We start from the raw sequence: 13,733 nt of genomic DNA, 5'->3' as shown, positions 1-13,733 counted from the left end.
ATAAAGCGGCTAAAACACGAGTAAAAACCCCATGCCCATGGTAAAAGACGGCTTGTGCGAGGACTAACGATCGTTTCTAAACGCAGAACGGCGACACGGCGCTGCACATCGCGGCGGCCATGGGACGTCGGAAGCTGACGAGGATCCTGCTGGAGGCTGGCTGCGACCGTAGCCTGCGGAACAAGCAGGGGGAGACCGCGAAGGACATCGCCAGGCGCAAGAACCTGCAAGAGATATTGGAGATAATCGGTAAAGCGCGAAGCAAGAGCAGAACGCGGAGCAAGAGTCGCGAGGAGGAGAGTACGCCGGCGACTCTGGACAAGGTCGACGGGAAGAGCAGCAGCAAGAACGAGAAGAAGCGAGAGAAGACCGGTAGTGGGACCAGCGGCAGCAGGGATAGTTGCACGAAGAAGGAGAAAAAGAAGCACAAATCGTCCGCCAAGCAGAACAAGGTGCACTTCGAGAAGGCCGTGATGGGCAGACAGTGGTCACCGTACGGTTGCCACTACTATCCCGATCCGGAAGCGTTTCCTCAGCCGCGTTTGGATTCCCTGCCACCGGATCCATTAGGCCGTGGCGAACAGTACTATTTGGACCTGGCTGGAAACATCAGGAAGGGTCCGGTGGGAGTGGGATACACGTGCTACTGTGCCCCGTTCTTCAGGCACATGGAGGCCAAGTTGGAGAGGGACAAGGCTGAGTTGAAGGCTCATATAGATCAGGCGCACGAGAGATTGGACTTGAAGGTGGCGAATTTGGAGAGGAGGACCAGAGGGCAAATCTCGGAATTGACGAGATGCGTGGCGGCGGAAAGGTCTAGGTGCGACGAGAGGCACATGCATCTTCAGCAACGTCTTTCCAGAGGTGGGAAAGGAAGACACAGCGAAAGACCGGCTAAAGCCACGTTCAACAACGATCAACAGTTCCCACCTGCTCGTGCCAGGTCTCTGGAGGATCTGCTGGACGACAGACCTCACGATAGAAGCTTCGAGATCCCCGGAGAGACACCGATTCATCGAGGTAGCCTCGACGATCTTGATATTCCTGCTATACCGCGACTCAGCAAGTCCATGAGGGACCTACCGTCCGGTTCTGGTGTCTCGAGGTCAACGCTGAGGGTACTCGACGTGCCTGCCAGATTGAACGAAACCTTCGACGGCGTAATCAAACAGGATCGTAGCTCGCCGCTAGGCGCCGCCTCTTCGCCGTCGATCGGATCCAGACAACAGGTCCATCAGCAACGCGTGAGTGTGTAACCGGTGGTTCTTTTTATTAGCTACGCTAAGCGTTCACGAAGGTGTTGATTAAGCTGCAAGACTCTAATGACACGTTGCGGATGGTACATGGGTCCCGTTTACGACCAGAAGATAGGATCGATCCCTCTGGTGTTTAGATTCTTTCTGAGAATTTTAACGTCGCCATGTATGTATTACAGGCACAGCTAATTGTTTTATCTACCTTCTTCTTTCATCGATTCGTTCAGATTACGAACGTGGTAAGATGGCAGATAAAATGGTAATAAAGCGGATTGCTGATGTAACGTAACCAATGCCTTTATGTAACGTTTGATCGACGGCTATGAAAAGTATTGGCACACGAGCGCTTATTTCCAAGTGGTTTTTATCAGATTCTACGTTTCATCTTCGTCGTATGAAATGTTTGAATTCGGTACGACGGTACTGTTACGTACGACAGTGTGCAAATATTTTTTTATAGTCTCTGTAAGCGATATCTTCGTACTTATACGCTTGTTTTAAACTAAGAAACTGTCAGCAGGATCTTTCATCTCGAGATCACGGCATAAATTCGTGCCAGGACGAAAGTAGCGCGACGCGAAAGAACGAGGACACGTCGAACGAGTGGAAATCTTCAGGGCGACGCAGCGTGCACGAGATGATTAAGCGATTTCAACAAGTACCTGGCATGCATAACGGTTGGAGGGGCCCGCGTTCCGGAAGCAGCGAACCCACCAGTCCAGAGCACAGTCAGTGTTCTCAAAATCAAAGAGTCCAACCACAAGGTGGTGTAGGAAACAGCTGGCGTGGCGAAGGTGAAGCTACTTTACCATGCACTTTGCGAATGGCATAGCAGACACTTTAACGAATTTTTTCTAAAGTCCTTAAGAAACTAGTTAAACTCAATTTTTTAATTCTCAATTAAAACTCAATTTATCTTTGTCTATAACATTTCTATGTGTGTGACCTATTTGACGAATAAATTTGTCGACAATAAGTTAATCGACGATAGTGATAAATCGTTTTTATAGTAATTTACCATGTTGAAATGTAGGCAATGACAGCGAGAGTAGCGAGGGAGACGAGGACGAGCAACCGGAAGCATTAAGCGGCGGAATTCCTGGAAAAGGAGTGATATCAGAGCACGTGCATTACGACAGTATCGCCAGAATGCCATATAGGTCCCGTAATGCGGTTTATAGCCCAACACCGCCTTTGCATGACGCACATAATGATTCTGGATATAGCACTCGCATGTACGGTTCTAGCAAAGGTGCTTCACCTTCGTTATCAGGTAAAGATATTAACCATCGTGTGATTTTAACATATTACATATCTTGTTATATTTTTTTACATTTTATTTTTTACTCCATTTCTTATAACTTCTTCTGTTATTTGCTCTTTTAGGTCAATTAGAGTGCGACGTAATTCTTCCGACCTCACCAAACGCATTCTCCAGTGGAGAACAACTGGCTGCACTGTTAGAACAACCGAGGAACCATGATCTTACGGTCTACGAACGCGGTGCCGATAATTGCGTTATTAATATCGGAACAGCCAGTCTTGTTTAACATGTATCATTTCGGTCAACGTATTATTTGGAAACGAATTCTGTACTTCCAAAGACATCGATATTTTGTATAAGTTGATGATACCTACTCAGGTGTTAATGTAATTTTTTTTTTTTTTTTTTATAAAGATACGTGTAAATTTAAATTGGTTATTTTGTTAATAGATTCTTTTGTACAAAATGATTCTTGTTTCAAAGAATAGAATATTGTCGTTATGTAAATAATTTATAAACGTACTTTGAACGGTAACGTGTTGAAACTTACCGAATCTCCGTCTAGATTTATTGTCGCAAATCGAACGTATTTATTGTCGCGAAAAGTTTTATCAAGTGCTGTTGAAATTATGAAAAGATGAGAGAAAATAAAGTATTAAAGAATTCTCTACAAACTGAGTAGAATAAGCATAGATAATTCTTTTTTAATCAGTATGTAACGTTCTGTTAAAAATTATTAATATCATCCTCGTAGGAGGAAAGATTACGTACCTATAAACCGCCATGTGTGTACCATAATAATAGATTGAACTATATCTATTTATTATGTAAATGCTTCTTTCTTCATTCACAATACTGTTATATCACTAGTAAATACGTCGATTTAATTTTGTACGATTGTAATTAAAGACTACGTGTCTCGTTCAAAAACTGACTGTATTATGGAACAATAAGCGTGATTAAATAACAAATGAAATCTCTGAATATTATATTCTACATTTATTTATGACATAGACAGAAATGCATAGTCTGCTATCGACGAATGATACAGAGGCGTGCCTGTTAATGAATTCGAATTAGCAGCCTCAATTTTTACAACAACGTAATCACCAATTTTTATTGATCTCGTGTCGTTTGAGTATTTTCCAGTAGGTATAGTCATGGAGGGAATTATTACTCGCGTGTTACCATCGTTCCTTGCTTGAAAATTTTCATTTGACCGCTTACTGGCCTAAAATTAATTATTACATATTTTACTGATATATTATCATTCTACGATATAGTTGAATTAAAAAAATATTGTAAATTATCTTACTTGCTCTACAAGCACAAGCTGTAATTGTCCAATCTGTAATTTATTTACATTTTCCACCTCCGTTCTATATGTTGATATCATTCTTTCCAACCGATTTTGTTTAACACTCGGTGGTACGTCATCCTTGTAACGACGATGTGCAGTCGTTTTCTACGATTAATAATAAAAGGTTTCCATTTTTCAAATATAATGTACTACATGAATTTTATAAAATGTGTATTACCTCACGCATGCTGTAAGAGAAAAAAAAGGCTTTATTATATTTCACTAGTTCTATCAATGATAATGTATCTTGAAATTCCTCTTCCGTTTCTCCACAAAATCCGGTAATAAAGTCACTAGAGAAACACATGTTGGGAATAATTTCACGTATATGATGCACCAAATCTATATATGCTTCGCGCGTGTATCCTCTTCTCATTCTTTCCAAAATCACGGAATTACCGCTTTGAGCAGGTAAATGAATTTGTTTACAAATATTCGGCCTTTCCGCTATCAATTGTAAAACTTCATCTGGGAAATCTTTCGGATGAGGCGATGTGAATCTGAAAATGATTTATAATGATATTCAATAACAATAGCTATTTTCAAACGTGAAAATATTTTTAGTACCTGATCCTCATCTCTGGATCGATACAAGACACTTCATCTAGTAACTCAGCGAAACGACGTCCTCCTTTTTTGTTTTTATATACTGTTTTGAAACCTTTTGCTAAATGTGTTTCTCTGTTATTATTAACATAGAATTCCGATTGAGATGTATCTCTATAACTATTTACATTCTGCCCAAGAAGTATCACTTCCTTTACGCCGTTATCGGATAAAGATTGAACCTCTTTCACTATACTGTCGATTGGTCTTGATCTTTCCCTTCCTCTTGTGAATGGTACGATACAGTATGTGCACATGTTATCGCAACCACGCATTATGGAGCTAACAAAATATGAAGGAAACACGTATAAAGATAGTTATAATAATTGTAAATTATACAACAATGAAAAGGGTAACAGATTACACGTATGCTCTGGTGGAACTTGGATCTAATCTCACTGGTGTAATATCTGCGTATGTTTCGTCAAATGACAAAACAACATTAATAGCAGTTTCATTGTTTGGTACAGACAATAGCCTTGGTAAATCCTTGTAACTATCTGGTCCAGCTATGACATCAACGAGTTTGCCCTTTTCTAATATTTTATCCTTTAATCGTTCTGCCATACATCCTATTACAATAAGATAGTATATATAATATCGTAATATTAATATATTATAAATATATTACCCATGAATATAAAGTTATAGTTATACCTAACAAACCAATTTTCACAGGAAAACTTTTATTCTTTTTCCTTCCAATATTTAAATTAGTTAACTTGTCCCATACTTTCTGTTCTGCATTATCTCTAATGGAACATGTGATTAATAGAATTATATTAGCTTCTGTTATATTATTTACTTTTCTGTAACCATTAGATTTTAGAATAGACCAGATTACCTCTGCGTCATTTACATTCATTTGACAGCCATAAACTTCGAAGTAAACTAAAAGGAATATAATTTGATGAATATAAAAATTAACACAGCGCGTGAGATTTACAGTTTCTTTTAATATTACTAACTTAAAACATTCTGTCTTTATTTACCCTTTTGATCAGATCCATCAATATTTTGTATATAAGGAATATTTGGTACGCTAATAGTTTCACTAGAAACTTCAATTTTAGATGCCAAGAAATCTTTGAGCGATGGTCCAGTTTTTGACAAATCTCTAAAGTGTTTCAAATCAGAAGATTTTCTTTCAATTTCTTTATTTCTTTCAATTTCCAATCGAGTAAAAGTCGTATACACTGTTTGACATTGTTGAAAATTATAAATTCCTACATTGTTACATCGTGCGAATTTTTTAATAAACCATTTCATTCTTAGTGTATAATTCGTTTTAGAAGCTTTAATTTGTTTTAATGAACTTATCATAATTGTACCAATCATTATTGATTTTTAATATGGGATGACACTGAACTAATAACGTAAATACTGTATATATATAACCTACTTAGAAATAGGTTATATAACATAAAACTTTTATGGAATCTTCATGGAAGATAACTATTTTATAGTTTGTTAAGTTTTTTGAACATTAATCACAAAAGCAACGTTAACTAGATGCTTTTCACGTCACTTTGATTTCTATGAATTATTATAGTAACTACATTTGAATCATATTGACAGTAAGACACCCTAGACATGTCTGAATATCAGTAGCTTTCAACTTGAACTGTTACGCTTTTATTTAACATATAACATTAAATTAGTCTAGGCAATTTAAGAATATAAAGGGAATACTTTCTATATGAAACACAAAGTAATAATTTTTTATATATATATTTTTATGGATTTATTATACAAATTTAATGTGTTATTTAATGATGTGCAGCTGCTTTTCTCATCTGGACAAGTATGTTTCCAAGTTCTTCACGCTTCCTCTTAGCTCTGATGTGTGTGCCCAACTATAAAATAAAAGAATAGAATATAATATTCATTTGGAATATATAACACTTGAAGTGACAAAATTTATTGACATCCTTACCCTCCTCTTCAAGAATTTTAAGGCACGCTTATCCTTGGAAACTTTCAACAATTCCATAGCACGTTTCTCATATGGTGCATGTCCAGTTACCTCACGGATTAAATCTCTAACAAATTTACTGTGTTTGGTTTGTCTCTAGAATTAGAAGATTTATGAGCATATAATACTAATCTTTATAATTAGTGAATTACTTTTACTTTGTATTGTTCTTTGTTTTATAAATTATTTAATTATGAAATATAAACAGAAATAATATAATACAAGAGTATCATCATAAAACAGGAATGTTTATCACTGTTGTGTACTAACCCCTTTTAATCTTGCTGGCAAAACGCATACTGTCTTTTTCCGTTCATTTTTATTCTTTGCCACACGAATCTTAGTCGTTTTATGGCCCCTGTTAAGACCAACTGCCAATTCGTACCTCGGAGTCATCCTACAATATTAAAACGCTGTGACTTTTATAGGTTAGGTCATCAAACGTAACAATAGAACATTACTTAATAATATTATATATATTACACTGCAATTACTTATAAAAATACTTATTACTATACAAATACGATTGATTTCACAAGATCATATAGATATTTTGAGATTCAATTTGACACAAACCTTTACGGCAGAAATACAATGGTAAAAAGGAATAAAATCTTGTCTTCAATGAAAGATATTTTGTGATTTTTGTGCGCATGCGCTGTGAAATCATCTTGTCTGATTTTCAAGTATGCGACAGAATTTTTTATACTTTAAAAATTTCATATGTCTAGATAAATTTTTAAATAATTTAATTACATGTATGTTCAATTCAACTGCAAATACATAATAAAATTTTAAACTTTGTAATATACATTTATTATATAATTGATATAAATTCCCTATGAAATATTTTGTTCTTTTTGAAAAATTATATCTTTTTTAAGATGATATTATAAGAATATTTATGTTTTGTATGTTTTAGTCTATAATAATTTAATAACGTATATGTATATATATATGTCTGTTTTAAAACTTTTGATCCTGCAATATAGATTTTAATATTTCATACAGTGGACATCTTGTGCCATAGTCGATATATCTTTATGAACTTCATGATTGTGATTCGTAATCGCTGCGGTGTCAGACTTTTGAAGGGAATTTTTTAATTTATATTACAGAACGGTATGAGCGTCATATACGTGACCATACCGCTTTTCTTAAAAACGTCTACCTCGTAACATTTATTTTCACTGACAAGGAACCATGTCGAAGATGAAAAACATTCCAAATAACTTAACCAAATGGGATCTGTCAGAGGATTCTCTGGCACCGTTAACCGATTACCAAAAAGAATGTTTATTGAATTTAGAAGAAGAATTGTTCCCTGACAGCAATTTGAAAACTGAGGAGACAGGTGATACCGTATGCGCAAGCGAAGAAACTAAGAAATCAGTACAAATAGAACGATGCCAAGATCTATTAGAACATTATGCCAAGTTAGAGAAAGAGTGTATGGACAGGAAAGATATGAAATATGTGTTGTACCTTAATGAATTACAATCTCGACGACAAGAGTGTCATGAACTTTGTCTTCAAATAGAAGAAGCATTAGAAGATTTCACTCTGTTATATAAACAATTTTCAGAGGTTTCTGATAAAACGATATCACTTTATGATGCTAGCGAACAGCTTGATTCAGATCAAAGAAAATTAAATTCTACCATAGAAAACATCACAGAATATGTGAAATATTTTAAAGATATTGATATGATGATGGAAAAACTAGAAGCACCTACGTTATCAGTGAATAGTGAAATGTTTTTTAATATTCTAGATAAAATTGATACCAACATAGACTTTGTGCAGAATAATCTTTCGTTTAAAGAAAGCAATACTTATTTAATCAAATATAAACACTGTCAATCTAAGGCAATATCGATGATGCAAAATTATATTTTGAATCTATTTAGCAAGACCACGGAAAGTATATTGAATTTAAAAGATAATGATGATTCCCAGGATAATGCAGACGCAGCTTTAGCTCTTTTCTATGGAAGATTTCAAACTATTTTGTCAAAAGCTAGACCAGTTATAGAACAAATTGAAGCAAAATCTTATAAGAGACAAGAATATGACAGCTTATTGTCAGAGTGCCATCAATGTTATTGGAGTCAAAGAGGATTAGTATTAGGCAGTAGTGTACAAAAGTCTCTAATGTCTGTAAAGGAGAAATACAATGGTGATCATTGTAGCCTGGTACGAAATTCATGTGCATTATTGTTACACGCATCAATGGATGAGTATAAATTATTTTATGAATTTTTTTCTAAACCATCCAGTGGATTAACAGCATATCTTGAAAGCTTATGTACATCTTTGTATGATACACTTAGACCATTCATAATTCATATTAATCATTTGGAGACATTAGCTGAAATTTGTTGCATTTTGAGGATTGAAATGTTAGATGAACATGTTCAAAACAATTTTGAACCATTAGAAGGTTTTGGTAACATTTGTCTGCAATTATTGCATGATGTACAGGAGAGACTGGTTTTCCGCGCACATCTCTACTTGCAGTCTGATGTTTTGAATTATAATCCATCACCAGGTGATTTGGCATATCCAGAAAAGTTAAAGATGATGGAAGATATAGCAGAGTCAATAAGAGAAGAATCCAGACAGACAAAAATGAAAAAACTATCTATTTCATCTAATGATGATAATAATCTAGAACCAATATCTAGGAATCATATAGAAATAGATTCTATCTACCAAAAAACACATATGGGGAATTCACCAGCAGATCTTCATGGAATGTGGTATCCTACTGTTCGTAGGACATTAGTATGTTTATCAAGATTATATAGATGCGTGGACAGATCTGTATTCCAATCTTTGAGTCAGGAAGCAATATCTCTTTGTGTACAGAGTATAGAAAATGCAAGGCATGAAATAGAGAAAAGAGCATCATCTTTAGATGCAGAACTTTTTCAAATAAAACATTTGCTCATTTTAAGAGAACAAATTGCACCATTTCAAGTAGACTTCACCATAAAAGAATATAGCCTGGATTTTTCTAAAGTTAAGACAGCAGCATTTGGTTTATTAGAAAAGAGTTCAAGATTTTTTACTTTATCAAATAATGCATTACTAGAATTTTTATTGGAGGGAGCACCTCAAATGAAGGAGCAACTAATAGACTCAAGGAAGCATGTGGATAATAAATTGAAATACGCTTGTCAACGTCTTATACAGCATGCAACATTTTTATTGATACACCCAATTTTGAAACTGTTAGAGAGGGAGAAGTTACATGCCAATACCCCAGATGCATCTCCAGAACATGCTCTCGGAAGTCCTCAAGATGTTGCAGCAGCAATTAGCGAGGTATTACGGATAATTAAGTTTAAATGTCCTGAAATTCAACAACTGATGCAACTATATCTCTCTAATAAGGAAACAGAGTTTATTTTGTTTAGACCGGTAAAAAATAATGTCTGTGCTGCATTTACGCAACTATATCAAATACTGAGTAAATATTATAATTCAGAAGAACTTTTATTAATTGCATGTCCATTACCAGAACAAATCTCTGTTATGCTAAGCTCATCCAGTCTTACTCATGGAAAAAATACACAAAGCACTGCAAAAAAAACGTAGCAAAAATGAATTAGCAAGCTTTTATAACTAGATACTGTATATTAACGTTATCTGCGATCCGTAATTAAATTACGAATTTATTTTAAATATTTCTTTTGAAAAAATAAATATTAATATATAATGAATATTTTATATTTTTAAGTAAATTATGTAAAATCTGTATAAATAATTCATAATTTCATATACAATAGCTCAGATATTCAAGTAAAATTACAAAAGCTATTGCAATTTATAACGCCCTGTATTAAAGAATACTACACGATATTTTAATTCTTTGTAATGTACTTTAAGAACACGTAATTTTTATATTACGAACATGTACATATTTAAAATCTTAAATTAAATTAGCACACCACGAAATTTGTACATCCCCTTAAATGAGATTTATGGTCTTAAATAAATTTTTACAGAAACTGTTATGAGTTTAAAACAAGAAAAGGTGTATATTTTTGTAGCAAACAGTACTATAGTGTGTCATATTGCGATGATACTAGGGATTTAATTTTTCCAATTGTACTTGAAAACATGATTAATTGCTAATATATATAAGCGATAATGATATACATTACATATTGTCTATTTATTTTGATCTTACAAAACTACTTTCCTATACCCTTTTCTCTTACAGAAAAGAACACAGAACCAACAAGCAATTAATTGCATTGGATAAACATCAGAATTAAATAACTTATTTGCTTACGATTTTAATTTATAAATTTATTTATTATACTTAATACATGGATTTCCATATATTTAAATAAGTACTAGTATCAAAACTTTGTACTACAGCTTGTTGAAAAGTATATAAATTTATGGTATTATTATAACTTATATCTTTCTGCTAATTCACACACGCTGTACCACAGGATGTAACATATTAGAAATTGGACTATATTCCTCTTCAGATTTACTTTCGGAAGATTTCAAGGGAAAATGTTTATTGAATTCTTCAATAATATTCATTGTTGGTGGATGTAAATAATCTTGTACAGAGACGTATTTCGGGCCGCCAAATGTATCCAATACTACGATTGAAATTATTTTCAATTTTGCGAAATAGAAATGATGATCTGTAACAATTAACACAGTATTTTTAAATTTCAGTATATTTCATAGCAATATTTTTTATTAATTGACTTCATTTATTAAAAAAATTCTTACCTGCTGGCATATTAATTAGACCTGGATGACGCGTGAAAACTGCTTTTTTAGCTACTTCGATTTCCGCACTTTCATTTTTTAACTGTAAAGGATATAATAAAACTTGTTAATTATTCCATTAATTTAAATATTCTGTAAATAAATGATCTACTAACTGGTTTGATCTTGCCGGTTAGAAGAACCCTGGCACAACGTGGATCCATAGGATCCCATCGCTTGTTTTTACAGTATTCCCCTTGGGCTAGTGACATCAACATCGAGGCCCGATTATCTTTCTGTAATTAGGTCGAAATTGATTTTTAATAAAATAGGAAATAAAGATAAGAAAATAAAAAAAGGATAGTGATTAAGATTTTAATGAAAATAATCGAATATTCAATATAATACGTACTGATATTGTTCACTATCTTATCAGACGATGGTAATATTAAACAAAAAAAGTTTTATTAAAAATAATCGAGTATTCAATATAATATGTATTGATATTGCTCACTATCTTATCAGACGATGGTAATATTAAACATACAACGTATTTTTGCGACTGCGATACATATTAATAATAGTGTTACAAAAATGCTTACTGCAAGATCTTTAGCTGTAAAATCCAGGGTAGTGAGGTAAAGATATGGAACCCCTGATCCATTCCCTAAGAGTCCATCGCTGTAGGAAACTAAATTTACAGCTGGAAACGATTCGATTTCCTTTCTTGCACTGATTGTTGCCACGGATACCCAATCTGTGTATGTACATAAAATTATTGGTAACTATATTTACATTATAATTAGCTGCTATTATATGATAAAAAAGCTAATTAACATAGTGAAGAATACTACTTACATATTTACTTGTTAACATAGTTACGATTAATAACGATAATAATAAATAAGATATTTAAGCAACTAAAGTTATATACGCGATTACAGCGTATACAATGAAAATGATGGCACACATATGTATACAATATACATATATATTCCCAGATTATTAAAAAACAATAAATTTACATAATAAAACAAATAATTTTACTTCGAATGTAATTGAATTTAATAAGAGTAAGTACGTAAATAATTCGTATGTTAAATATATTATTTGTTTGAATAAACAACTTTTCAATGGCTAGATTAGACAAAATATCTTCAGTGATAATAATTATTTGACTACTCACGACTTGACTCATCATGATTTCTTCGATATTGAATTTTGAATGATTTCGTATTACCAAAAGTAATATCTATTCAACCTAGGCAATATTCATTTATAATATTCATTTATAGTTGTGCATCGAAAATCTGGAAAGCCGCCAAGGCTAAACATTCAGAGTCCTAATATTAACTTTTACCTAACTCGGTACAGATAACCGCATATCTACATTATAAATGTAGATATTCTTTCTACTCGCTTTATTAATTTCCGAATGATTCATAATTTCGCACTGAAATGTGACGCTTTTGTTTAAGAAGTAGCTGTTTACGCAATTTGAATTTCAAAATAAATAAGAACCGTAATGACGTTTTATTAGCTTTGAAAACATTGTTACTATGAAAAAAAAAACGTATTTTTTTACCAGCTTGATTGACAATGTATCTTGCCATTAAAGCTGCCTGATCGATAGGTGGTGGATTATTGATAGGAACTTGTCGATCTCCTTCAGACGATTTGTATATATTATGATGATCTTCGTGATGTTGATGCTTTTCGTATTTAATTTCTCCCGGACCACTCTCACCCATTTCCTTCGCTTTCTTCCATTTCAAAAACTCCTCGAATTCTTGCCATTGTTCAGCCTCCGAAAACTGTGGATACTTCTTCGCTTCGATCGTGAAGATCAAAAAAGATAAGAAGACTGCGAATCGAAAAATCATGGTTTGTGTCCACGGCTGTTTCACTCCGACGGTAAACGCTTACTAAAACGGAACAAAAGTACACTATCGTTTTGCAATCCCCTATTTCTCACTTATATAGCCTGCTACAAGTATGAGAGCGATGAGCACAAGCTCCAATGACTGTTCAGTATATTCGTGCTGACACTGCTAACTCAAGGTCAATATATCAAACGTCAAAGTTGTACATCATGCTATGTGAGAATCAGTGAAACTGATAAACATAACCTAAAGTTTGGAAAACTTCAAGTGTTTTATTTGCACCTGTTTTATTAATTAATTGAAAAGCAAAGTTTTCAATTAGTGAATTAGTATTACATCGATGATAAATAGTAGTGTTCTAGATTTAAATGGAGCTCCGAAAATTTTTTTAATTTTAATTTTTGGAGATAACGAATTGATTATTTTTCATAAAGGTGATTTTATAGTTAATTTCAGTTTATATCTTAAATGAGCGTTTTAAAAAGCATCGACAATTAGTATAGTGAAGTATAAGGAAAGTAATTTCATGAGAAAGAGGTTCTTATTAATCTTACTATTAACCTCTTTATTAACCTTATAAGGTAGCCACTGAACATTGTCAAGTAACGTAATTTATCATTTTATTTTCTTTATCTCTAGGTTCTGC

The 13,733-nt window shown here is 33.7% G+C and overlaps 5 protein-coding genes across 7 annotated transcripts in view; 2 read left to right on the top strand and 3 right to left on the bottom strand.

The window, feature by feature from the left end:
* LOC132912228 (ankyrin repeat domain-containing protein 6) overlaps window positions 1-3,504 on the top strand; it is a 137,718-nt gene extending 134,214 nt beyond the window's left edge. For 2 of the 3 annotated variants that reach the window (XM_060970721.1, XM_060969884.1), the window contains 4 exons: window positions 87-1,244; window positions 1,774-2,050; window positions 2,290-2,529; window positions 2,643-3,504. In XM_060970721.1, the coding sequence (XP_060826704.1) occupies window positions 87-1,244; window positions 1,774-2,050; window positions 2,290-2,529; window positions 2,643-2,806 (1,839 nt within the window). In that variant the 3' untranslated portion in view covers window positions 2,807-3,504. The remainder of the gene's footprint in view (window positions 1-86; window positions 1,245-1,773; window positions 2,051-2,289; window positions 2,530-2,642) is intronic. The other variant, XM_060971583.1, reaches the window with a different exon arrangement.
* Window positions 3,499-6,107, bottom strand: LOC132915666 (CDK5RAP1-like protein). Its single transcript, XM_060975688.1, has 7 exons — window positions 5,479-6,107; window positions 5,144-5,377; window positions 4,851-5,058; window positions 4,448-4,768; window positions 4,059-4,380; window positions 3,836-3,985; window positions 3,499-3,751 (listed from the first exon to the last, which is right to left on the bottom strand). Exons 1-7 carry the CDS (start codon window positions 5,822-5,824, stop codon window positions 3,524-3,526), a joined length of 1,809 nt encoding a protein of 602 aa, XP_060831671.1. The 5' UTR covers window positions 5,825-6,107; the 3' UTR covers window positions 3,499-3,523.
* Window positions 6,108-6,204: 97 nt separating this feature from the next.
* Window positions 6,205-7,068, bottom strand: LOC132916354 (large ribosomal subunit protein eL36). Its single transcript, XM_060976308.1, has 4 exons — window positions 7,038-7,068; window positions 6,732-6,858; window positions 6,423-6,557; window positions 6,205-6,342 (listed from the first exon to the last, which is right to left on the bottom strand). The coding sequence occupies exons 2-4, from the start codon at window positions 6,855-6,857 to the stop codon at window positions 6,256-6,258; spliced, it is 348 nt and encodes a 115-aa protein (XP_060832291.1). The 5' UTR covers window position 6,858; window positions 7,038-7,068; the 3' UTR covers window positions 6,205-6,255.
* Window positions 7,069-7,484: 416 nt separating this feature from the next.
* On the top strand, window positions 7,485-10,632 carry LOC132913811 (conserved oligomeric Golgi complex subunit 3). The gene has a single exon (XM_060972808.1). The coding sequence runs from the start codon at window positions 7,665-7,667 to the stop codon at window positions 10,062-10,064; it is 2,400 nt and encodes a 799-aa protein (XP_060828791.1). The 5' UTR covers window positions 7,485-7,664; the 3' UTR covers window positions 10,065-10,632.
* A 120-nt stretch (window positions 10,633-10,752) lies between these two features.
* LOC132916220 (protein CREG1) lies at window positions 10,753-13,233 on the bottom strand. Its single transcript, XM_060976064.1, has 5 exons — window positions 12,790-13,233; window positions 11,807-11,961; window positions 11,381-11,500; window positions 11,226-11,307; window positions 10,753-11,134 (listed from the first exon to the last, which is right to left on the bottom strand). The coding sequence occupies exons 1-5, from the start codon at window positions 13,085-13,087 to the stop codon at window positions 10,911-10,913; spliced, it is 879 nt and encodes a 292-aa protein (XP_060832047.1). The 5' UTR covers window positions 13,088-13,233; the 3' UTR covers window positions 10,753-10,910.
* Between the last annotated feature and the right edge of the window lie 500 nt (window positions 13,234-13,733).

Source organism: Bombus pascuorum, chromosome 1 (genome assembly GCF_905332965.1).
Source record: "Bombus pascuorum chromosome 1, iyBomPasc1.1, whole genome shotgun sequence".
Classification (NCBI taxonomy): Eukaryota; Metazoa; Arthropoda; class Insecta; order Hymenoptera; family Apidae; genus Bombus; species Bombus pascuorum.
Note: the sequence above shows the minus strand (reverse complement) of the source record. Positions and strands in the feature narration are given on the sequence as shown.